This window comes from Megalobrama amblycephala, linkage group LG19 (genome assembly GCF_018812025.1).
Source record: "Megalobrama amblycephala isolate DHTTF-2021 linkage group LG19, ASM1881202v1, whole genome shotgun sequence".
Classification (NCBI taxonomy): Eukaryota; Metazoa; Chordata; class Actinopteri; order Cypriniformes; family Xenocyprididae; genus Megalobrama; species Megalobrama amblycephala.
The window spans coordinates 29,669,432-29,697,136 of NC_063062.1; the positions used below are offsets into that span (position 1 = coordinate 29,669,432).

General features: G+C 37.6%; 1 protein-coding gene across 16 annotated transcripts in view; it reads right to left on the reverse strand.

Moving 5' to 3' along the window:
- The window catches only part of myo5aa (myosin VAa), a 104,842-nt gene extending 79,448 nt beyond the window's left edge, over positions 1–25,394 (reverse strand). For 5 of the 16 annotated variants that reach the window (XM_048167851.1, XM_048167858.1, XM_048167853.1 and 2 more), the window contains exons 1-4: positions 18,666–19,062; positions 3,474–3,584; positions 1,591–1,762; positions 1,363–1,507 (exon numbers count right to left, since the gene is read on the reverse strand). In XM_048167851.1, the coding sequence (XP_048023808.1) occupies positions 1,363–1,507; positions 1,591–1,762; positions 3,474–3,584; positions 18,666–18,710 (473 nt within the window). In that variant the 5' untranslated portion in view covers positions 18,711–19,062. Of the gene's footprint in view, positions 1–1,362; positions 1,508–1,590; positions 1,763–3,473; positions 3,585–18,665; positions 19,063–25,118 lie in introns of those variants that run through there. The other 11 variants (XM_048167856.1, XM_048167861.1, XM_048167855.1 and 8 more) reach the window with 4 other exon arrangements.
- Between the last annotated feature and the right edge of the window lie 2,311 nt (positions 25,395–27,705).

Genomic DNA, 27,705 nt, shown 5'->3' on the forward strand with positions numbered 1-27,705 from the left:
TTCATCCAATCGACTTCACAGGGGAGTGCAGTGTCGCATTTGGTGCAATATAGATGGACACGCGAGACGCGACACATTCAGAATTAATAAACTTTTAGTAAACTACAGTTAGAGCAGCGCGAGCGGGAAGCGGCGCACCTCACGCGGGCAGGGCTTATGCTCCGAGAACGGACACTGCACTAGTGATATAAAACGCACACACACAGGTCTGTTAAATTAAGCAATACTTTTAAGGTAGTCTAATAATTTTCTGACTAACAAATTGACACAGAAATTTAAACAAAGAAAAACGAAATTAAGTTAAATTAAAAACGAGATTAATTTAGATTGATAATAACGGGTAAAAATGCTAATACATTTTGTCTATTATTCTATTTTCCACAATGTCAAAGCAACAAAACACAAGCTCAGACATGCACAAACTCCGCTGTTCTGCGCTCTAGCCAGAGAACACTCCCGTTGCTGGAACACGCGTCGGTTCTATTTCTAGCATGCATGCGTTTTCTGCGTGGCTCGAGCGCGCCTGAGACGCGTGTCTCAGTGTGCAAACTCCAACCTGTTAAATATGGGAGCCGAAATAAAAACGGACACGCCACGCAGCTGAGTCGCTCACGCAGCCAGTGTGTCGCCGGCCTTATTCAAGGGGGAATGAGAACCGTTTTTTATTTTTAATCTAACGAAACAAAAAGCCTTCTGAAAAGTAGCTTGTGCCATAGCCTGCCTTCAGTCAAGAATGACGATAAACGCGTTCTCTCATTGAACATCTTTTATTGTTTCATGTGCTCATTTTTTCACAAATGTCAAAATTTTCCTTGCCTGGGATTTGCGCACAATTGCGTGACAGTGATGGACAGCTTGAAAGCCTCACAAATATGAAGCCTAAAATATCGCTATCGCCCCCTGGTGGCTTGCTGCAGTACAGGTAATATGTAAAAAATAACATAAATTTGGAATTAGAATTAGTATATCAAATAATAACATACAGTATTAGGATACAATTCGAATTTTATTTTATATTACAAGTATCTGGCCCTTACAGTGTCTGCAGTGAAAAATTCTGGCCCTTGGACAAATATAGTTGATGACCCCTGGTGTAGAACCTATTGTATGTATTGTTCCTGCCTATCCTAGTACACAAACAATACAGTAAATGTTTTTAATCATAGTGTGCAGCACATATTTACATATTCATCTAAACATTTGATTGTTCACAAACAGCATGTCATTGGTCAGGTATTTCAAACTTGTCATTACCCCTGAGCGAAGAATGAAACCGAACTTCAGCATGAGTATACCAGGGACTTTTTTCAGGTAACTACCAACTAGTGACAGTTTAACTAACTTAAACTTGCTTAGCCCCACCTGGCCATCTGTTTGTAAGCCTCTTCTGCCACTGCGAAGATGTGAGGGTCCATGTCGCCCATATTCTGCCCGCTGTACGCATTAATGATGTCGGCTCCATAGATGGGAAGCGTCTCATATGGGTTTATAGCGACCAGAACAATACCTGGGTCAACGATAAAAGACCATTGAGCTCAATAATTCTAGATACATTAAGTGTGTGTATGTCTGTTGTATGTGTGTGTTTACCGCAGTATGTGTAGATGAGTTTGGAATCAATGAAGCGCACTTTCAGGTTGTGTAACACAGCAGGCTCATGAAGGTAGCTGAGAGCTGTCAGGTCATTTTCTCCCACCAGGATATCTGGGTTACGCAGGTGTGGCAAGTTGTTCGTCTTGGGGTCCAATTTGTACTCCAGTTCCTGAATAACACAATTCACAGCACAACAAAATATACAAAGTTGTGTTCTGAGAGGAATCATCACACATCTGAAGTCAGACAATGGCTTTCTGTGAGGAACAGGCTGAAAAACTGACTTATTCACAATTCAGGATATTCAAATCTGATTTGTTGCAATTGGTCGAAAAGCCACAGAAGAATTTGACATTTGACATCACTGACTTTTGAGGCATCAGGATAATACAGGCAAGAATTAAAGGAATAGATCACCCCAAAATTAAAATTCTATCATGTCATTCCAAACCTGTATGACTTTCTTACTTCTGTGGAACATTAAAAAAAAGACATTTTAAAGAATGTTGGTAATCAGACCATTGTTTTTGGTTACCATTAACATCCATTGTAAAAATAAATAAATAAATAAATAAATAAATATATATATATATATATATATATATATATATATATATATATATATATAATAAATTTTGGTTTGACTGTATATATATATATATATATATATATATATATATATATATATATATATATATATATATATATATATAATAGTAATAGATATAAATCGGTGAAATGAGATAATAAAGCCCTCAGATAAATAGAATACTCAACATTATTGACTACAATGGTCATAAGAATACAAAAAAAGAAATACTTTTGCTGTCATTAACCCCCTACAGAGGTCACTGATATGTAAATTAAGACTCATTTAGACCCGGAGCCATTGTTTAAAGGAATATTCAGGGTTATTTTGTGCATAAATTGGACCAAAAATGTAACCAACATGGAGAAAGTAAAAAATTATGAAGCACCCATGAGAAGGATGCAACAATCTAGCATTTTCAAAGTTGGACAAAGAAATGGTGTGACCATCAGACAATTAAATGCTCATTGGGTCAACAGGGTCACAAAAATAGGTTGAGAAGAAAAGATGCAACAACGCATACCTAATAATTATGCACATCTTTATGGTAATTATTACGATTGATGTGGTTTGGAATTGGTATATTGGAATTGGAAATGTGCTTAAATAAATTATCAGAATATCTGATAATTAAGAATACCCTGCAATGTTTTGTTTGTTTGTTGTATGATGTTCATTCTATTCATCAGGACCATTGTGCATATGTTTTATTAACAGTTCAGTTCACATTAGTATTGTGCAATTACCATTATGGTAACTGTAGTTTCTGTAACCTTAAAAACATTTTCACTTTGTGTTATTTTCTTTACTTTTGATGACTGTGATGGCTCATACCAACTCACTAACTTTTGAATGAACAAAAACTAGTTTGAGACTGCTGTATATTAGCCTTGTCTTTTAATACTGTTTATTCATCAGTGTTAGTGATATTCTTACAATTTATGTGTGTTGGGATGTTTTTTGCGTGTGCATTAACCATTTTTGAGAAATAAATTTGCTTGATTCAAATTCCTAAAAAATTGGGTTGTGGTTTAATGACCATGGGAAAATGTGGATCCCATGGCCTAAACCAGTCGAGAACCACTGGTCTATAGTTCTTGGACAATGTGATTGATGATGGTTAATGATCTGGTTAATGATACTGCTAACACAACGTTTGCAGGATCAATCCCTTGGACAAATCCCAAGAAAAATAAGTACTCCAGGAAATCCAATGTACTGTGAGCAATGTTAATAAAAATAGTCTGATGAGGCTTATAAACACTCATTACTCTAATATACACACACTGACCTTTCCATCCTCTAGCTGTAGTTGAAGTGCTCCGTCTCCTTGTCTGTAGTCCTTGGTGAGCTCTGCTGACCTCCACACTTCCTCTACATCTGGGATCCAGACCCGTGCATACTGTACAGACAAAATTATCAGTTAATATCACTCGCCTACACAATGTTCCTTGAATACTGCTCTTTATTTGGTTGTTTTAACATGCATATTTGAAGCATTGTGATTAATGATATGAGAAAGTCAATTCTGCTCAGCTGATGCGGACAAACTGAAAAACAGATTAAAACATTTAATCACATGACACAGGAACTCAAAAGCAGGCAAAAGAGATCCAGAACCATCAACATTGTGCAAGTGCCCCTATTATGCTATTTTAAAGATTCCTAATTTTGTTTTAGAGGTCTTCTACAATAGGTTTACATGCATCCAAGGTCAAAAACACTTTAATTTTCTCATAATATACATTGCACATCACAGGTAATATTTGAAAAAGCATAACGGGGCACTTTAATATAAATTTTATAGAATCATGTCACGCCATACAACATATTCCATGCTGAATTCTTTTTTTTTCTTTTTTTTATTGAAAATACAGTATAGCTGGGTTATAATTTGAATCAGCTGTCATCCTGTCTGATATGCCTCGTCACTAAATCATAATTGCAACCATAATAATAGAGACGCATGAATGCAGTCATGACAACAGAAGACAAACAGCACAGTTCATCTGAGAGAACAACCAGAACCAACCAATAACCCTGATTATACATGAATGACTAACCCTATAAACATGAAGAAAGAAACAAACAACTATGCTGCACACTAAGTTCAAGACTCCAGACTGTGGTCAATATATTCATAATATACAGCTATGGAAAAAATTAAGAGACCACTCCAAGTTCAGAAATCAATGTTAAGTGGTCTCTTAATTTTTTCCATAGCTGTATATATAAAAATTATACAATATTGATACAAACACTTTTGACAGCTGACACAAAGTATAAAGAGAATAAGTGAATATGGATGATCAATATTCCGGCTCCTACATGTTTCTGAGTAAGTGTGCGGTGTGTTTTAAGAGTTTCTGAAAGCAGATTGACCGTGTCAGCAGTGATTACGTCAGAGTTAGTCACGCGGGCCAGATGGGATATAGTCCAGTTTTCCACACCATCATTATAACTCATTCGTGTATGAGGCTCACACAGAAACACTGGCACACACAGCCCTACACCTCAGAAAACTGCTCATGCATTTTTAACAACATGGAGTGATATTAAAGTCAAAAGTACCAATACCAGTGAAATGTCACAACACCACATTTTACAATAAACATTATCCTAAATAAAAAAAAAAAAAAAATAGAATGTGGACGTATTACTCAAATAAGCAAATATTTCCAGTTTTTTATGTAATTCAAATAAATTAAGAGCAGTGAGTGGCTCCTTTTTCTGTCAATATTGTTGTTTGATTAATATTTATGACATATTCGACACAGCAGCAGGTCTGTTAGGCTGAATTTAGGCTACACAGCCTAATACACTGATCCAATATGTTGCATTTGTCCTGCATATTTATTCACAAACCAACTGAATTAAGATAATTACCTCACCAGGTGGGCATTTTGACAAAAAAATGCACAGCCGCATTGCCATAAATGCTTTTCACACAGCACGCTCAGAAATACAGCAGCCGCCTAACAGTGCACTGGTACAGAATTAGCTTGCAGTGTATAGCCTACAGTGTAGTTTGCAGATACAGTGTAGACTGGTACTGTTAGATTTTTATTTTAGTTTTGACTTTTCCCCATACAAATCCTATGCGACGTTAAAACCCTACCTCACTTGAACCCCAAGGCATAGCCGTTTGTAATGCCTGATCAGAAAGTCTGCAATAAGAAGTAATGCATTTGCATTGAGTATAAGTTATTAGGCTACACTGTAAACCCGAATAAGTTGAGCTAACTCAAAACAATTTTTTGAGCTATGATGTTCCCAATTTTAAGTAAGCAGAGCTATCAAGTTTTGAGTTTGTTGTACTCATGCATGTCAATTCCTCCTAACTTGAAGTACTGAGTTACCTAACTCATACACTTTTATAGTAATTAACATAAAATATTTAGTTAATTCACTTTTTTATTTTGAGTTCTTCCAAATCAAATGAGTTGTTTACTTCACTGTAAACCCTAATAAGAAAATTCAGAAAATGCCAACTTGCTAATTTGCAAACATGTTAACAATAGCATGGAATAACACTTACTGAATGGGTACAGCAACTTAAAACATGTAACTTACCTGCTCTCATACCAAGCCGCATGCGCTACTTGTCATCATGATGGTAACTCTCCAAAAACCCACATTAACAGAAACTCTTCTAAATTAGCATAACACAACATTAATCACTACTAAATCTCCCTTACCATTAATCTTGCACAAAAAACATTATATAACACTTAATTTTAGCATTAACTCTCCCTTCCAAGTCCCATGGGCAAAGCATGCTGGGAAATAGACATCCCAGCCCAGTTTCAGTTAGACTTAAGTTAGTCTAAATTAAAAGAAATGAGTTTATAAAACTCAAAACAATAAAACAGTTCAGTTTACTAGAAATATGTATTGCTGTGAACTCAAAAGAAAAAGAAAGTTTGAATACTCATAGCAGTTAATTTAACTGAACTAATTTGTTCAATTTAAGTTTGTCCTACTCAAAACTATTAAGTATTTTGAGCATTAGGGTTTACAGTGTAACTAATTGGTTAAATACATTTTTTTATCAAATTAAAAACAGAAATTTTCATTTGTTTTATTAAACTGATGTTATATATTAAAAAAAGACATTAATTGACAATTTGATGGTTAAGACAACATATATCAAGATGCAATCGTGTAGTAGGGTTTCTAATAAGGCAAGAAATAGAATACCCAAAAGAAGTTCTGTCAGTCGGTTAAATCACTTTGCGATGACTAAATTAGCTTTTAGCAGATGCACACTTCTAAACATAACATTCAGATGACTCAATGTGCACTCACAACTGTTTCGTTTGTGTAACATGAAATGCACCACCATCTAGACTGACTAAATACAGGTCATAATAAAGAGTTGATGTCTTATTGACAGTATCCAGTGATTTTTATGTAATACATACATTATAAATTGATTAAGGTATTAAACATTGCTATCTTTGACCAGAACTTTAACAGTGCTAAAATGGCCAAACACACATTGTGTTTTTTAAAAATCTAACTATGGTTGTATAGTATGTGGCCTACCCAGTAGGCACACACATACTGTACATCTCCAAAATGTCTGTTAAAGAGCGCATCATCTCGAAAGCCTCTGTTACACACAAACATCTGATAAACATCTTCAAAATGCAATTTTACTTGCATTCTATGCAATGTACACATCATAGTATTCCTCATTTAATTAATTCCTGCTCCAATACGTAAAAAAGGAGTGAAGCCTGGTTGAGTTGCATTAGTACAGAGATGGTCAAGCGGCTTTGGTTAGTAGTGTGTTGAAACTCGTGATTATGGTAAGGGGTGTGACATTTCCGAAACATGCATAAAACACTTGACCAATCACAACAAACTAGTCCAGCCAGTCCAGGAGGGGCTTCACTGAGACCTGAACTAAACAGAGAGTTACAGACAGACTGGGAAGAGAGTACCAATACCAATACCTATATTTGACATTCCTTGATTTTAATAGATTCTCATTTTGATGAACTGATATTGATTCTTAAATCCCAAGAATCTTTTTCAGTTAATGAGTGAACAAAACTTTACTAAACATTATTTGTAGCGTGCCTTTCATACAATAAATCGCAATAAGCGTTGTAATATTTGATATGAAACAAAGCCTCAGCTTTCAAATTCAGTCAATTTAATTAAGAAATTCCAATAATAAATACTGTTTAGGCATGCTTTAATGTGGCGTGATAGATCACTGTAGATGCCTCAGTTCAAGTGAAGCAGTAGCATCGAGCTACTAGTTATTTCACAAAATAAACATGATTGAACATTAGAAAGTAGATTGGCTATAGCCAATTTAATACATTAATATGGCGTATTAGACTGGCTACAACAATCTAATACGCAATATTAAAGGGCACCAAAACGCCATTTATTTTATGAATTTCGGCATTAAATTGACAGTTTGACTTTTCTTCATATCAAAAGTAACAAGCAAAGCTTATTGAGATTATTGAATGGCAGGCTACAAATAATGTTTATTTCAGTTAAAGGAACACTCCACTTAAACAGTTAAACAGTTGAGTTTTACCGTTTTCGAATCCATTCAGCCGATATCCGGGTCTGGCGGTACCACTTTTAGCATAGCTTAGCATAGTTCATTGAATCTGATTAGACCGTTAGCATCTCGCTCAAAAATGACCAAAGAGTTTCAATATTTTTCCTATTTAAAACTTGACTCTTCTGCAGTTACATCGTGTACTAAGACTGACAGAAAATGAAAAGTTGCGATTTTCTAGGCCGATATGGCTACAAACTATATTCTCATTCTGGCGTAATAATCAAGGAACCTTGCTGCCGTACCATGGGTGCAGCAGGCGCAATGATAAATGGAAAATGAGCCTATGATAAGTTGGAAAATGAGCCTATTTTCAAAAAAAGTGGAGTGTTCCTTTAAGTTTTGTTCACATTAGAGTTGTCAAAAGTACCAACTTCGGTACCTACCTGTACTGAAATTTTAAAAGTGTGACGCTTTGAGCGCTGTTGAGTGGATTCGTAAACACCTCTGACTGGCCATTGGGTTGACGTGCTCATCGGATATGTCTGTGATTGACTACAATGATCAACACATGGCAGCATTTTAAAGCACATGGAAGTGTTTGAATTTGAAAGCATTTTAAAAGCGGGAGCGTTTGAAAGCATGGATCTATCAGCAGACTGGTCCGTGATAGACGCCTGCTTTCAAGTGCTCCCGTGCGTATCTGTGTAAGCGCTCGGTGAAGAGCTTCACTGATGACTATTTTATGACTACAGTGTTGATCATTGAAGCCAATCACAGACATATCCGAAGAGTTGTGAACACAATGGCCAATCAGAGGTACTGAAGTTGGTACTTTTGAAAACTCTAGTTCACATAAAACTGAAAATTTATTTAGACTCACCAAAATGGTTTCGTACGGAAATTAATTTTCATTTGAATATTTATGGTTGCCAAAATTTGGGTGCATCACTAAAGAAAAATACATCTTCCAGATGAAAACGCACACATCAAATAGACGTTTTTCCAATGTACATGTGCCATCCTGGGTGAGCTCTTCAGTAAACACTAGAAAAGCAACTATGATAGTGCACAATAAATCAGTCATAGTAGTGATGAATTGCCCTCGGGGGTGATGGGGGGGTCAGGTGTGAATGAGCAGAGGAGTTACAGTAGGAGGTGGGGTTTACCCAATCAATTTAAAAACAAAGTCAATATCTATTTTTATCTGCTACAGTGTTCTGCATTCCTCTCTGTCTGCCTCTTTTAATTAATTATTTCATTTCTTTGTTTGCCAGCACTCTGATTAACAAAATCATTTTGCAGAGATGTTGACACATCAGAAAAACAGAGAAATCAAACAGATTGTCCATCTCCATAGCAACGTCATTGTCCCACGCATGGAACCCATCATCTAAACGTGAAGTTGTAAAGTTATTGATTATTGACTGAATGCGATTCTGTTACCAGTGTGTGCTATAGGGTTGTATATCTAATAATTAATGGTTGACCTATATTGATTTTTTGATGGCTGATGCCAATATATTATAAAGCAATATACTGTAATATAATATACTGGTCAGATGGCCGATAAAAAGCTTACATAGGTATAACATTATAACCACCTTCCTAATATTATCCTTTTGCTTCCAAAACAGTCCTTACCCATTGAGGCATGGACTCCACTAGACCCCTGAAGGTGTGCTGTGGTATCTGGCACCAAGATATTAGCAGCAGATCCTTTAAGTCCTGTAAGTTCCGAGGTGGGGCCTCCATGGATCGGACTTGTTTGTTCAGCACATCCCACAGACGCTTGACTGGATTGAGATCTGGGGAATTTGGAGGCCAAGTCAACACCTCAAACTCGTTGTTGTGCTCCTCAAACCATTCCTGAACCAATTTTACTTTGTGGCAGGGTGCATTATCCTGCTGAAAGAGGCCACAGCCACCCGGGAATACCGTTTCCATGAAAGGGTGTACATGGTCTGCAACAACGCCTAGGTAGGTGGTACATGTCAAAGTAACATCCAAATGGATGGCAGGACCCAAGGTTTCCCAGCAGAACATTGCCCAAAGCATCACACTGCCCCTGTCGGCTTGCCTTCTTCCCATAGTGCATCCTGGTGCCATGTGTTCCCAGGTAAGCAACGCATACGCACCCGGCCATCCACGTGATGTAAAAGAAAACATGATTCATCAGACCAGGCCACCTTCTTCCATTGCTCCATGGTCCAGTTCTGATGTTCACGTGCCCACTGGCGCTTTCGGCGGTGGGCAGGGGTCAGCATGGGCACCCTGACTGGTCTGCGACTATGCAGCCCCATACGCAACAAATTGTGATGCACTGTGTATTCTGACACCTTTCTATCAGAACCAGCATTAACTTCTTGAGCAATTTAAGCTACAGTAGCTCATCTGTTGGATCAGACCACACAGGCAAGCCTTCGCTCCCCACGTGCCGCCCATGACCCCGTCGCCGGTACACCATTGTTCCTACTTTGGACCACTTTTGATAGAGACTGACCAATGCAGACCGGGAACCTCCCACAAGAGCTGCAGTTTTGGAGATGCTCTGATTTTATATATATATATATATATATATATATATATATATATATATATATATATATACACACACACACACACATCCATCAAGAGGTGAATCCATTCAAGATCCTGTATTGACAATGCAAGAGTCAAGCACTCTGTAAAGTCTACTCCAGCACATCACAAAGACTTTCAATGAATTTAAGGTCTGGAGTGAGAGGTGCCAATTCATGTGTAAAAATGATTCTTCATGCTCCCTCCCAACCATTCTTTCACAATTTGAGCCTGATGAATCTTGACTTTGTCATCCTGGAATATGTGATGTGTCTTCCTACATGGTTGTTTAAGAAATGAAAAGCTACACACTCCATCAATTAAGGTTAGAAGAACGGTTACCAGCATTCTAGAAAAAAAATAATCACTGCAATAATAATCCAATCATCTTAAGCATTTGCCTATTTAAATGCAAACAATGACTTTTTTTGCCGGGCAGTGTGTGTGTGTGTGTGTGTGTGTGTGTGTGTGTGTGTGTGTGTGTGTGTGTGTTTATTTATTTTATAAAATTAATAAGTTTAATGAAAAATAGCACAGTGAAAATGGCATCAATATGACAGAGTGGCCAACTGGAATTGAAATCAAGGGTTTAAAGTTTGTCAATCTGCATTAATTTCTCATGTACTGAATAATATGCACAGAATACACACGTTCATGCAGTTTACAAATGCACACTTCACAAGATCTACCAGCTGGATTCATAAAGTCTGCAAGGTCTGTGAAATCAAATGTTTATTAGATATTCAAAGACTTGTTCAAATTATATAACTAAGTATATGCTAAATGCTGACAGTAGATGAGAAAGTATTATATTGTTTGACTTTCTATTACTAATAATTTAAAAGCAAACATTATAATACTTTTTCACATACCATTTACCTTGTAATAAAGTTTTAGACAGAGCTGTTAAACAGAGAAGAAAATAGAGCACTGTGTGTGCTCAGGTGCTGGCGTTCTCAGCAATGTCAAAATAAAAGTCCCGTTTTTGACAAATCGGCCAAAAAAAAAAAAAAAAAGTATAGACTGACAACGATATTTAAAAAAAATTGCCAATTAGTTGTCAATCACTAATAATAATTATACATAATATATACATGCGGTTCAGAAAGAATACGCAAATAAATATAGAAATATATAAATATGCTTTAAATCAGACCACCATCCACAGAAGCAGTGACGTATGCGTTTCGTTTAACCCGAGTCTCAGGAGAAGACCATCCCAGAACTGAGCTCCTAGCAACAGAGAGACTGGAACAAGAGGAGAGAGTAAAAATAGCATCTCAACATGATCACACACACACGGCCACTACACCCGACACAACTTGCTCCTCTATCTCTCCCACTTGGTCGCATTCACACTCTTTGACGATTACCCATAATGCCAAAAAATTGAGGATTACACGATGGTGTGAAATCCGTATGTGTGGTTACAATACATTTGAAAAAACATGAGATAATCCTCATGTGACACAACCACATGATTCAGCAGACAGAGACAGACATTCGCACACACACCTGACCCAGCAACTAATGAAAGGGCATCTGTAATGTGACATAATACATGAGCATGTGGCATGTTCAACATACTCACATTCATATGAACTGATGCATCTAGAAGGTTTCATTATAGAAATATTCAATGCTCGTAGACCACATACACACTGCTAGGTTTTGGGATTGAAAACGGCATTTAAATGCGTGAGTGAAAAGTTATCATCATTCTGTGTTTATACAGACCAGTCACTCACAAAATAATGTCAGATATAGCGATAACTACAATAATTTCTTGGCGTCTCATGTCTGTAAGAAGTATGAATGCTAAAGTCACGTGTTTACTTCATTTTCCGTGTTCACAGTTGTGTCCGCACAGCTCTTAAAGTATACTCAACCGCAGATGACTGTGGATTGACTAGTTTATGTAGTATAGTAGTGAAGTATGCATATTTGGATGCAGCCAATTAGCCTTTCGCCAAGCCCCGCCCCCCTTAGTTACTGTTGCTACGTCCGACAAACAAATGGTCTAACACGACCAGCGCGACAGATTGCCATGACGGGAAGAGGTATACCCGTGCTTGTCAGTGACCTTTTTTGGAGCAATACCTCCGCGATATCCTCCAGATCGAGGCAAAAGGGGTTACAGTATGCAGTGGAGGGATACATTCAAAATATAAATATACGCAATGAAGGAGACACGACTACTATTGAGGCTAATGCTTACCGGTCTCAAGCGAAATCTGAGAAACCCCATGACCTGTACCTCAAATGCAACCAGCACAGCCTCCAAGCTTCTCCTTAGTTGGGTTAGGCCCTTGCACAGCATTTACGGGATTGGGGATCTCAGGGGTAGGTTTTCCGTTCATAAAATGCTACATGAAAGATAAAAACAAAATTATTTAAAGTTGCTTGTTGGGGCGCTATGTTCGACTTTGTTGTAAACTGATGAAAAATAAAGTTGGGGAGCTCAAAGACCCAACACAATGGTAATCATAATCCATGGTAATCATAACTTTGGTCCAATTTGTGTTCTTGCCTCTAGTTAGTAGATCTAGACAACACGGTAACTAGTTAGCTGTTAGCCTTACCTTTGAGCAGACGTATTTATGCTTCGTAATGTTCGACTCATTTAACTGGGAGTGGGGCCGTCCACACTGTTTTATCCATTGTAGGCACCGCTCACGTTGTGTTTTCGGCTTTGGGAATGGAAAGAACACAACTCCTCCAGACAATCCCTCAGGGAATCTAGTGTCCGATTTACAAACGCTGTGGGCGCACCGCTTCACCATCTTGGTTGGAGTCAATGTTTGACGGACCTGCTCACATAGTAACGGTTGCTATGATGTGTGATTGGACAATGGCCGTTTTGGGGGAGGGGCCGGCGAAAGGCTAATTAGTATGTAGGATGACTGTGAAGGTGGTGTTGCCCTTGTTAATGACTTGTCTGTATCTTTGCTTTAAGGGTTGTCGGTTAAAGGTGCAATATGTAAGATTTCTGTCCGCTAGAGGCCTATTCAAGACAAAGGCGTAGTTTGATGACGGCAAGTTTGAGTGCGGAATCTGTGGAATAACAACAATTAGTTTTCTGTCTATAAATGTAACCAAACAGTTGTTCCCTTGTCTATTAAAACATGTAATATAATATATCAAAGCGTCTTTGGTGTTTCCATGGTTTTTACAAAATAAAAACCAAAGGTAACGTGTGTATGACGCAATTGACCCTTCGTCGGGAGTTTTGACTGACAAGTGATCTACCCAATCAGAACGCTGAATCCGCCATTTTGTCCAACAAAGCAGTCAGGAGTTAGAAGATTAACCTCGGTGGACTTAAACTTGAAAATGGTGGGAATTGACGTCTTTCCGCATTTGAAACAAAATTCCTTCTCATGTTCATTCATGTTTATTTGATGCTATAAATGAACTACTAGGAAGAGATGATTGGTTTACTAGCCTCTTGAGCTGAGGCGCTACAGCAATCTGTCACGACACATTAAAAAGGTTTTTTATTGTTTGAATTTCTTAAAAAACTACACAATTTGAAAGCTGGGACTTTGTTTAATACCATAAGTAACCTGCGCTGTCTTGTCTGTCGACGTGTTGTCAGTGTCCTCTTTGCTCCACAATGTATTTTTTCCTCTGTGTGGCGTGACAGCGCCACGGCTTGTCGGACAAAGCAACAGTAACTAAGGGGGGCGGGTCTGTGCGAAGGGTCAATTGACAGGTGACTCCTCACACGTCCCAGAGCCTTGGTTAAAATTGCAATTTTCTCACGATTAACAAATAGTTGGAAACATTTGGGATATTGTAAGTACTCAAGTGAACAAAATATATAAACACTGGCCCAGTGGTTTTTGGATATTTTCTGCAAAAATCTTACATATTGCACCTTTAACTATTAACAGACCAATAATAATGGTAAATGATCAGTTAGAAGATTTTTACCAAATGTTGCTAGTTAGCTATAACTGATTAAAGAAATATTTGCATTCAGAGACGCACATTTTAACAAGATTCTTGCACTGCACCAGAAACTTTCAATCCAAACTAAACATCATTAATGATACAAAAGGTTTACTAAATGTCATGTTCAGGTTCTGTTGTGAAGGAATGTGATTTTTAACAACTAGTCAACATGAAATCTAAATTTACCATATTAACTGTACGTTCTGAAACCTGATCTCATTGAAAGTTTAATTTGTGAATGTTTCATTCGTGTTAAGCCGAGTTCAGACTGCACGATTTTAGCCCCGATTTTGGCTCGCCGACAGGTTTTGAGAAATTGCCGACAAATGCCCGAAATCACAGGCAAATCGGTGCTCGTTCACGCGAGTGACAATCACGCAGTGTGAATGAGCAAAGACGTGATCTGAGAGAATCGCCGACGAGTCGCTGACGCCCGTGAGATATTTGGCATGCTAAATATCTGGACCTGTCGGCGATTCAAAATCCTGCTGTGTGAAAAGTGTTCTGACTGAAAACTGCATCAGCGATGACCGACAGCCAATGAGAGAGCAAGATACAGAGCAGCGGGGACTTCGGGGAGGAGTTATAGACCACAACATCAGCAAGCATGGCTTCATACACATAAACATTACAATTCTATCAAACAGAACCAAAGCACAAACATTTGCTTGACCATATGCAACAGCACCACATTGAAAAGTTATGTATTTTGCTACAACTGTCGTTGCAGAACACACAATCCTTGTTCCTTGCGTCTCCCCAAACATTTCCTTCTCCCTATTCTTCTTTTATTTTTGTTGTTTTCGCTGCAAATCAGCGCACAGACAATTCGTATTTCAAGCTTCTTGCGGGCTACTATTTTTAATAATAATGGCCGTGTGTCTCAATCAGCTCCCTAGTTCAGTAGTCAGGGCACTGATCAGGCTATCAGCCACATTCACTTTCATTATATACTGATTCACGACCTAGGGAGCTAGGGAGCTAGGGAGCTAGGGAGCTGATTGAGACGCAGGCCCAGTCTCACGTGAGAACTCCGGTATTGAATGCGTGATATCGCGTTGTTTCCTTGTCATGTCTCGCGCGTGTATGGTTGTGAAACGGAGTTTGTGTGCCAGACAGAGTTGTCGGCGATTCTATTGTAAAGTCATGCAGTGTGAAACCTTCTGTCGCCGATCCATCGTGCAGTATGAACACTGCAGCGACTGAATGCTGGCCAAGATAGTCATGCAGTGTGAAAAGAACAGTGACCCGACTACTTTGAAAATCATGCAGTCTGAACTCGGCATTAGTGTGTGCAAGTCCATGTGAGGCGCATCAAGCTCAACAGTGTGAAAAAAGGTTAACCTGGGACAAAAACCCAGCATGAAGACTTTAGCCTCATCTAAACCAGGGTTTAGAAGAGGCTAATCCCAAACAGGTGAACTACACCTCTAATGACTAAAAGTCATTAACCTAATCTTCGCCTGATGTGACATCTCAATCTCATTCAGTTGTAGTGTTTCAATGAATCCCACTCTGATCTCATACTGAGCCACGTGAAAACTCATTTCCCGACCACGTCATTCACTCTGGATGACAAGTATTATGTTCATGAAGTTAAGTTTATGAGGTGATTCAGACATACTCATTCTTTGACTGCATTTTTTCATGCCATTACCAAATGTAGTCTTGCACATGACTATCAAACCTATAAAGATCTGTAAACGATAGTTTACCAAAAATGAAAATTCTGTCATCATTACCTACCCTCATGTCGTTCCACACTCGTATGAGATATTCTGAAGAACTAGCAACTATGATGAATGGAGACTGAAGCTTTCAAAAAGAATTCAAAGACATTGTTGACAGTGTTAGTATAAGCAAATATGACTCATGTGCTATATTTCAAGTCACCCGTGGTCATATGATAACTTTGTGTGAAGAATGTATGCAAGTCTAGTGATTATTAACTGAAAATTTTGACCCCTGATGTACAGTAGCTCTCCTTAGTTCATGTGAGAAGAAGCAATGTCCAATTGGGAACATTCTTTTGAGTCTCCAATAAATCAGTTGATTGGTTCAAATTTTAGGTTTCGTTATTTTATTACTTTGATAAACCTGGAATATAACATAATAGGGTGAGTAATTACAGAATTTTATATTTTTGGTGCACTATTCTTAACTGTAAACCCAGCGTTCTTTAATTGTCTTAAGGGTTAGCAATATAAGCAACTAGTTATATATAGTTAATAATAACAACAATGGAAATTAAACATCAAGTTCAACTGACAACATTTTTTTTTTACTGATTTATCACCCAACCATTTTGCCTCACAATAGATACTGAAATATCTGAAATTGTTCCAGTATTCGATTTCCACAGTATTGATACACAGATATTGGCTAATTATTTGACCAATCGACCAATAAATAATTACACTGGTCTCACAAACCATTTGAGCAATATGACCTTTATAAAAGAGGAATGGGATTACTTGTGTGTGTTTTATAGAGAAAAAGAGAGAGATGGGGGAGGGGGAGGGTACTTTACAAAGCATTTGTAAATCGGTTCACGGCCAAACGGAGATTATAGAATTAACCAGCTTTCACTTTAGAAGTTGCAACTTCTTTTCCTCTGTACACTCACTCTTCCCTCACTCCACTCATCCTCTTGAAGATAAACAGAGATTCATTTTTATCAAACACATTGATCACAGCTGCAATTTCATACAGACAAAGAGGTCAGATTCAATTTCTTCGTAAATCATGATGATTTTGAATGTCCAAAACCCCACTAACACAGGTCTCTGGTACAGCCCTCTGGCTATTCATATACTCATAAAACAGAGTCACACTATAATCCATCCCTCATTCTAGTCAGACCACATGGCTGTCTGTATGAGAGCTTGAAGATTACAGAATCAATTAAATGAACTTCCTCATCTGTATGACATTCACATCTCAGCTGACTGCAAACTGAGAGAGAGATTCGTATAAAGGGAAAAGTTCAACCATATGACCATAAGAGAGTGTGTGTGTGTGTGTGTGTATATTATATATATATATATATATATATATATATATATATATATATATATATATATATATATATATATATATATATATATATATATATATATATATACACACACACACACACACACACACACACACATTGGTTATCATACTTCTTGCGAATACATCTGTACGAGATCTGTACCTTACATAAACGTATTGCATGACTTCTAAATACTTGGAACATAGTATGGACTACATTTAAGATACTTTTATGGAGTGTTTGTGTCCTTTTTGAAGCTTGACAACCCCAGTCCTTTCGCTTTCATTATGCAGAAAAGCGCAGGTTAGTCTGTTAAACATCTTAATTTTGTGTGAACTATCCCTTTAAATGTTACATGATGCTCTGGGCTTTGACCTCACAGTTTAAAGGAGAAAACAAGGGAAAACAGAAAGGGAGAGAGAGCAGAACAGACCATCACATGACAGACGCTCATGTGAAAATCTGCTGCCTGCTGTTTCCCAGAGTCTCCCTTCACCAGCAAACCCTTCACCCATCACACTGTTACTACTGACCAGCTCTCACATATGCTTGCCAAAAATGCCTGAAATCCCACAAAATCTGTTTGTTGGAAAAAATAACTACATTGCACTTGTTTACAGTTATTCCAAGCATTCCAATGCCAGGTTATCCCGGTTTCTCTGAGGCACAGAACAGTGCACAGAACACCCATACTGATGAATTACCACAGCCACAGGAACTCATCCAAATGTAATGATGCAAGATTAAATTCAGTCAAATTAAATGGAGATGCGATGTACACACGGACAATAAAATCCCATGATATGAGATCACTGCCTATTTCCAACAGGCCACTGAGCAGAGCGTCTTCCTTATAAGCATAATTGTTGCATGATTCAATCCTTAGCAGTTCACACTGATTCATGCTTATAGTAGTATCTAATTAATAAATCTAATCTAATCTGTATCCTCAATGGCAACATACAAAGTATTTGCTGAACTGAATCTAAACCGTGAGAAGAGAACAGTGAAGCCATTAGAAATTTGAACATTTACATCTATAATGACCAAGTACACCAAAACCAGGTGCAATTAAAGAATTAGCATTATTTGAATCAGTTCAACTCAGAATTGTAATAATTAATAATTAAAAAAATAAATAATAATAATCTTTTATGCGAGTATTTTTATGCAACAACAAGAAAATGGTCAGAAAATGTAACATTCATGGGCATATTCCAATATAAATAGGGGGGGGTAAGACCACCAGGAATTTTCTAACCAATTCAGATTGGTTTTTCTCCAAAAACTCAATCACTTACTAAGTAGGAAGTAACACTGTGAATCTTGAAATTACATGCATTCAAAACAAGCAAAAGGATATTAATTCCAGTACTTACTTTAACAAACATAAAATCCAACTCCTGGTTCATGTTTTCATGCATAAACTGCTCTATTTCATACTGAAGACTAAAAGAATGATGTCTGCCCTATTTCTGCCAGAGCTGGGAAACAGGTTATGGATCGCTCAATGCAGCTGATTGGATCCCCGATCCCAGACGGATATATATTGAGGGACTCTGGGAGACGGTTTTTCTGAGTGGCTGATACTGGCAGCAGAGAGTTGTTTGTCTGTATCCTCAGCTGTTCTTAGAACAGCCAAACCCTCTAGTGTCACATGAGCAAGAACAGAAGTTTTTTTTTTTTTTTTTTTTTTAAATGCATAATTTTGCAAAGCACGTACAACAACTGCTGCTTGAAGGAGTGAAGGTTAGTGGACAGAATCAACAAGAGAGAGAAGCTTAAAACTTGTATGTGAACAGATGCCACATGCTGTAGCAGTGAGCAGTTGCTGCAGTAGTACAGGGGCCTTGTTTAACGCTCATTCCATTTAGTCCTATACAGAGCTTATTTACCTCCTAGTAATGCAATGCACATGTTGGCAATCAGTGGTTTGCCATTTAAGAACAGAGTCATTCACATATCTGTTTATCACACTAAGGGCCGAAAACATTGTTACAACATAGAATGTCCAAGATAATAAAAAGATTAGCATCCATGTTAGTTTTATTGGTTTAAAAATGTCAAGATATACTCAAGGCAAAGTTTTTTTCTTCTTCGCTTAGGGGTAAAAAGAAGTTCAAAAATCATGACCAGCAGTGTACTGTTAGCGAACATCCCCATGCTGCTGATAGCGATGTTTAGATGAATATGTACATATGTGCTGGGCGCTTTCCTTTCAATAACAAAAACACACAGCATGACAGTGGTGAGAAAAAAGAGGTTAAGAAAGCATCTGATGATAGTGACGTGGATTTGTTTGCACCAGCTCTGGAATTTGTATCTACAATGCAAGTAAATCAGTCGCATATGCGACCACGAGAGGTTGCATATGCCTTTTATTAGCTAATGGCTAGCAAACTGTACGATTTCAGTCACCTGTAGCCTAGTAAAGCCTGAGTAAAGGGCAAAAAATAACCACAGTGTCAACATGCAGGGCTCGTTGACAACTGTCACTGTCCCGATTGGACCAGTGCTGCTTCGTCATGAAAGTTTATCATTTGCACATGATTTCGAAGTCTTGCCAATTTAAACATTTAAGCTCAAAAAGACGCAAAAGATAACTCACTTGCAACGTGTGAAATGTTTTGTGTGCACCCAGAAAGCCACGTCTGACAGCACATGAATTCTGATTTAAAGGATTAGTCCTGATAATTTACTCACCCCCATGTCATCCAAGATGTTCATGTCTTTCTTTCGTCAGTCGAAAAGAAATTAAGGTTTTTGATGAAAACATTCCAGGATTTTTCTCCATATAGTGGACTTCAATGGCTTCCAGACAGTTGAAGGTCAAAATTACAGTATCAGTGCAGCTTCAAAGGGCTTTAAACGATACCAGACGAGGAATAAGGGTCTTATCTAGCGAAACGATCTGTCATTTTCGAAAAAATACAACCTTGAATACAACCATTCAAATAAACTTGCAATAGAAGACCTAGTTCAATGCAATATTTCGTGTTTATAAAGCATAAACGGTTGTATTTTTTCGAAAATGGCCGATCGTTTCGCTAGATAAGACCCTTATTCCTCGTCTGGTATCGTTTAAAGCCCTTTGAAGCTGCACTGAAACTGTAAATTTGACCTTCAACCATCTGGAGGCCATTGAAGTCCACTATATGGAGAAAAATCCTGGAATGTTTTCATCAAAAACCTTAATTTCTTTTCGACTGACGAAAGAAAGACATGAACATCTTGGATGACATGGGGGTGAGCAAATAATCAGGAAAAGTTTATTTAAAAGTGGACTAATCCTTTAAGCTCTCTTTTACGTCTTGAGCTTGAACGGACAATTTCACACAAAAATATGTCAAAATGACCATCTTGGCAAGTATCCTAATAAACGTAGTTGGTTATGTCTTAAGTGAATTTAAACATTTGGATCTGTGCATTAGTCTTAAGGCGTTTTTAATGTTAATATCAAAAAACAGACTCACTGCAAAATATCTCAGTGCTCTTCACTGTAAACCCTAATGGTCAAAATATTTAATTGGTTTGAGTAGGGCAAACTTAAATTAAAACAAATTAATTAAATCAAATTATTTTTTATGAGTATTTAGAACTTTCTTTTTCTTTTGAGTTCATAAAACTGACACTTTTTAAGTAATCTGAATTGTTTTGAGTTCTATTAACTTGTTTCTTTTAAATTGAAATTAATTTAAAATTTAATTTAGTTTTAAATGAAACTGGGCTATTTCCCAGCATGCTTTGCCATGGCAGGTGAAAGGGAAAATAAATGCTAAAATTAAGTGTTAAATGATGTTTTTTTGTGTGTGTGTGTGTGTGTGTGTGTGTGCAGGAGTAATGTTAACTGGGAGATTCAGTAGTGTTTAATGCTTTGCTATGCTAATTTAGAAAAGTTTCTGTTATATGTTTTTTTGGGGGGTTACCATCATGGTGACAAGTGGAGAATGCCGTTGGTTTGAGAACAGGTATATGTTAAATATTCTATATTGCCATACTCTTTCAGCAATTGCTATGCTTTGCTAATATTATCAAGGCATTGTGTTACCAATTAGCATTTGCTGAATTAGCTAATTATAGCTAGCTAAATTTCCACTCACTACTAGGGATGGGCGATATATCGCATGCGATTGTCACGCTCATTTCGTCAGTAAAGCCGGTTCCCTGATTACGGCGAAATCACCATCACCTGCTTTCAAATGGAGCGCCATTTAATAGACAGAACCGTAGATCACTGACAAGCTACGCAATATCGTGTTCATTATCGCAGATGAATCGCCTTCGATAATGAACGCGATATTGTGTAGCTTGTCAGTGAACTACGGCTCTGTCTATTAAATGCCACTCCATTTGAAAGCAGGTGATGGCAGGTGAATTTCACAACTAAAAATACTTAAATTGAGATTACATGATAATTTTAAGTTAAATGTATGAATTAACCTACTCAAAATTTTCAAGTTAAGAGCAAATAAAATGTATATGAGTACAAAATTGAAATCTGCCACTTCTGCTTTTTCTTAACTTGAAAAATTTTATGTAACTCATTACCTCAAGTTTCTTATTCAGGTTTACAGTGTTAACTGAATAACTTTTGTAACTTTAAGGATTAATCTATATTTAATTTATACAGTGAAGACTATGCAGTGCTATTTTACATTTTACATCTACATGAAAAACCTGAAAAAAAAACTGTTTCTTTAATTGGCATCTTTTCTATTGTGTTTATTTCGTGCTATCAGTTCATTCTTTGAATTCAGCTGAAATATATCAGGGCCTTTAAACCATTTTCAGCTAAAGTTTGAATCAGTGTGTTTAAAATGTCAGAGTACAAAACAATAATGTATTTTTCTTACACCTTGAATGTGTCCACATCCTAATCATTATTTTCAACACATTTTTAAATATATTTTTCAAGTTACAAAAATATCATTAATTATTCAATCATAAATATCAATTTGTTTTTGGCAGGTTGTTTCATATGACATTGATTTTACAATCTGAGCTAACCTTGCCTTGTCATAAAAAGGTCAAAATATCTAGTTTAAGTTTAAGAGTCTAAATTAACTAAACACAGCATGATCTTCAGGAGTCCTCTCTGTATATATAATTTCCTGTTTCTGCATGTTGGCCGCATCTTGTGATTTGTGAAAAACATACGTTTTACAAATATTTGTAATATTTTAACAAAAATATTAAATGTTTGCAAGTCTGTCAACTCTTGCACTGTTCCTGGCTTTGTGTAGCACCTGCCGCTCTGCAGATGCTATTGAAAAATCCCACCATTATAAACATACAGCTGAGGTTTATTTTTAACAAGATCCTTGATCAGTTCAACCTGATCTTATTAGTTTGAAAGGCACATTTCAGTGTCCAATGTGTACAAACTGGATCTGACAGCAAACCTGCAACTGTGTGAGTGTATTATAAATTGATATAACATTCTAAATCAACCTCATGGAAATAAATGAAATAATAAAAAGGAAAATACCACCACATTATATAAATATCCTTCTTTCTACGCAAAGATCCAAGGAGTCTGTTAATACACAGTCTTGGGTTTGTGTAAGAGTGAGATTTCACTCTCTCTGTCTGGTGATTTTGCAAAAAGATGGTTCCGTAAGATCCGCAAGCAGCAGCCTCCGGCAGAATTCCATACTAGCAAAATGAACCAGCCATTCCCTGCATCAATGTGAGTTTTATCCAGAGAACATGAGCACACACAAATACCTCTGTGTTCTCAGTGTTGCCTACAAACCCGAGGAAATTGTGAATATGATTTCCTGGATTTGGTGACCTTTGAGAGAGGGTAGGAAAATCTCATGCTGACTGCAGTCTGCCAAATAAAACATTCAGACATGACATCATAGCAGTTAAGATAATTATAATAATGCTTTGATTGTCAACTGATTGTCATAACAATAGAGAGGCACTACAAGACTACAATGCATTAAAGGAATACGTCCTTCAAAAATGAAAATGATGTCAATTTACTCATTCTCATGTCGTTCCAAACTCATACTGTCTTTCTTTCTTCTGCAGAACATGTAAGAAGATATTTTGAAGAATGTTTCAGCTGTTTATGTCCACATAATCCAAGTCAAGTTAGACATTTTTAAACTCAAAAAAGGACATACAACTTAATCCATACAACTCAACTGGTGATGATGTTTGGTCATGTGTTAGAACCAATGCGGTTTGAATAAAGGCTTACGTTTTTTGAGCTGTTCATCATTCAAAGTGATTGTAGCACTTCAGAAGATTCATTTCATGCTTTGTCCTTTTGAAGCTTGAAAGATTTGGACCCCATTGACTTTCATAATATGGGCAAAAACAACTGAAACATTCTTCAAACTACATTTTTTCTCTCATGTTCCGCAGAAAAAGGAAAGTCATGTAGTTTTATAATGACATGAGGGTGACTTTATGACCGAATTCTCATTTTTACTTTAATAGGCTGTAGTCAATTCAAATGTTGGATGCTCTGTAGTGAAAAAAAGAGGTTATGACAAAAACACATGGTTGAATCAAACAAAGTGGTTGACCAAAATGGGTTTTTCAGTAGCTTTATATCTGGAGCAGGGTAGCCAATGTCTTACATAATTTCAATATATACCTAAAACAAATGTAGGGTTTAATTATTAAATGAGATGCACAACTTGCCAAGAAATAAACAAGCAATACTGTATATCAGTAGACCTCTAAACACATTCATGCTACCTATTTTAAAATGCTCAAGTCTATTAAAAATGACCCTTGTCAAGCTACAAACCCTTGTTGTACATGCATAAGGCTTGAATCTATAAATGTGCTGTGCTCTAGCAGCTTTCAAAAGGATCCATCAGTGCATTTACAATAAGACAGCTGCATCATGGGGGATGGGTGGGCCTCCCCCCCTTCTCTCCCTCTCTTTTCAGTAAGAAAAAAGCCATTCGTCATCTGAGACATCATTATGACTACATATGTGATGATGTCATGTTTCGACTGCTACGCAACAATATTCCAATGGATATTTTTCTCAAGGAGACACGCCTTGATATGTGCGGACCGGCCTACAGGCCTCAGCAGGAGATTGAAAACAACTACAATGCATGGATGCAGCTGTTAGAGATGCTCTCATCAGCACCAGAAATTGTTGCATCATCCCAGACAGGCAACGATGCTCGCATCAGCACTGCCTGCATCCCACTGGCTCTCTGCGGTCAGCCATCAACTACAACTGTGACCCATATCAATACATAACAGGCCTTTGAAAACCTCAGCTTGCCTGCCCAATACTGTGAATCTCTGCTGTTTCCAAGAATGCAGAAGGTGTTTTCCTTTATCAACTATCCACCTAATACAGTTCACAACATCTTTGCATGCTTCATTCTAAATAAAATAACTATCAATTCATGGGTTTCATGTACATTTAATTGTATTCATATTAAATTCCTTGTTTTATGCGGCAAAATGTTGCGATCCCAAATAATTAAGGTTGTTAATTTAAAGGGCAAATCGCGTAGTAATCTTTGCAGACAAAGGAAAAACTCTAAAACACAAGATATGACGGTAATATTTCACATATCTTAGTATAAACATTATACAATAGGTTGTTCATCGGACATAAGGCATGCATGATGAATTACTTCATTCAAATGATCAGAGGACAATAATGACAACATATGCCCTATGCATCTAACAACGCGTGAGCAACGAGCATCAACAACACCACCACCACCACTTTCAGACATATGTAGGCACTGGCATTGCGTTAACACATTTGCATTGCATTTACAGTCTCTTTGACATCAGCATTTTATGTAAACACGATTAGATGCTGAGTGTGTGTTTACCTTTGTATATAATTCAGACGCAGCCATGATGATGGTCGCACAATGTTTCTGCAATCACAGTCAGCTGAGCATCCGATCAGCAGCGAACATTCAAATCTCTCCTCTAGATCTCCCTCAGTGAAAAAAAAGCCTTTAGAAGGTTGTCATGAATGCAGAGGCTTCGGCTGATTCCTCGTGAATCTGCCCGTGTTTTGGCGTGTCTCTGTTCGTTCTGGGTGCGATCTATGCAGGGAATGAGTCAAGGAAAACGCGGTTGCCATGACCGAGAGAACTAATGACGCAAGAGTGCGCTCTGGTGGACAACACTGGTCCATCACAAACTGGCATCCCACCAGTTTGCTATTATTCTGTTTTGTTTTTATTTATTTATTTACTTACTTTTTAATGAGGACACATAATGAAAATTATTAATCGTAGTGCATGCATATAATTGTATAAAAATAAAATATATTAAAATTTATATTTGCAAGAACAAATATATTTATATAATTATAATTTTCACAGTTCTTTTGAGTTTTTGTCTACTGAAAGTTTTTTTTTTTTTTTTTTCCTCCAGAATTCTTGGTATTGGTACAGTATAAATCGATTGAATGCACCATCCCTTACAACCTCGTTACTCCTATCAAAAATTAAATATAGCGCTGCGCTACCTTGATTAAGACTCCTTTAAGAATTCCTTTATGATGTCTACACTTTGCTTTAATCAGATGGACAAATCTGAACAAAAACTCTCGTTTTGAGCAGTGATCTCAATGCTGCAAAAACATGTTATCCGCTTGTTAAGTCGTGACGTAAGGCCGTTTCTGAGTCCAAGCAAGCCTCAACTCGTTTCACTTGCAAATGGCATTGACGGCCGTTTATGAGCGCTATTTATTCATATTAAACATCAAACATTAATTTAATAAACATTAATAAAAAGTTAAACATTTTAAATACAGTCTACACAACATTCTCCGTGCTCACAGCGTCACAGACATTATTTTAACAATTTATATTTATAGATGAATCACTGTCTGGCCATCTGGAATATGTATCTCACTATGGGAACGCCTCAGGCATGACCGATCGCGGAAGCACCAATAACACCGCGTCTGCCAACCATGGCAGACCAATTGCTGCAGTGATAAGGGAGTCCTGCCTCCCTGTATATAAACCGCAGCTACGCACGTTTCGTCATCCTCCGCATATCTCTTCTCCGTGCAGGACATGAAAGTAGGGCAATGTTTGTGAGAACGAGTTATGTTATCAGAGAACATCTTCTTATAACAGTCGTTCATAAATAACTATGGGATATAGACAACTCCCATATTGCTGATATGCTGACGAAGAAGACTAAAGAATGAGTGGGTTATTATCTGAATCATAGCTCCTGACGGAGGTGAAAACAGAATAATATGAGGAATTTGCCCCTTAATAAAACTGCATTATACAACCTGACTACTCCCAGGACTGAGTGGGCCAGAGAGGGTTCTGTCACATCCAGTCTATAGAAACGAACAAATGCATGCGGAGAAGACCAGCTGCTGCCGTGCAAATTTCTTGAATAGAAATGCCTCTAAACAGAGCCCAGGATGTAGCCATACCTCTAGTAGAGTGTGTTCATAATCCTATTGGGGGCTGAATATTTGCATTATTGTAACATAACACGATAATCTCCACCACCCAGTGAGAAAGGCGTTGATGGGAGATAGGTTTTCCTTTGTACAAGTCAGCCCACGAGACAAATAGCTGCTCTTACGAAGTGTGCGGGTTCTCTGAACATATGTATACACGAACCAGTACGAACTGGACATCAACTGTGTAACATCTCCTCTGGGGATGAAAAGGGTGGTGGATGAAAAGCTAGCAGATCCACTGATTGAACTGCACCAGCATGCTCAAACACTTTAGGCACAAATGCCGGGTTAGTTCTAAAAGTTACTTTTTGACCACATGGAGCGAACATCATACAAACCCATTTGTACAAATTGTGAATAAAAACAGAATGCAATGATGTGGAAGTTTCAAATTTCAATATTTTATTCAGAATACAACATAGAACACATATCAAATGTTTAAACTGAGAAAATGTATCATTTTAAGGGAAACATAAGTTGATTTTGAATTTCATGGCATCAAGACATCTCAAAAAAGTTGGGACAAGGCCATGTTTACCACTGTGTGGCATCCCCTCTTCTTTTTATAACAGTCTGCAAGTGTCTGGGAACTGAGGAGGCAAGTTGCTCAAGTTTAGGAATAGGAATGTTGTCCCCTTGTCTAATACAGGCTTCTAGTTGCTCAACTGTCTTAGGTCTTCTTTGTCGCATCTTCCTCTTTATGATGCGCCAAATGTTTTCTATGGGTGAAAGATCTGGACTGCAGGCTGGCCATTTCAGTACCCGGATCCTTCTTCTACGCAGCCATGATGTTGTAATTGATGCAGTATGTGGTCTGGCATTGTCATGTTGGAAAATGCAAGGTCTTCCCTGAAAGAGACGACGTCTGGATGGGAGCATATGTTGTTCTAGAACTTAGATATACCTTTCAGCATTGATGGTGCCTTTCCAGATGTGTAAGCTGCCCATGCCATACGCACTCATGCAACCCC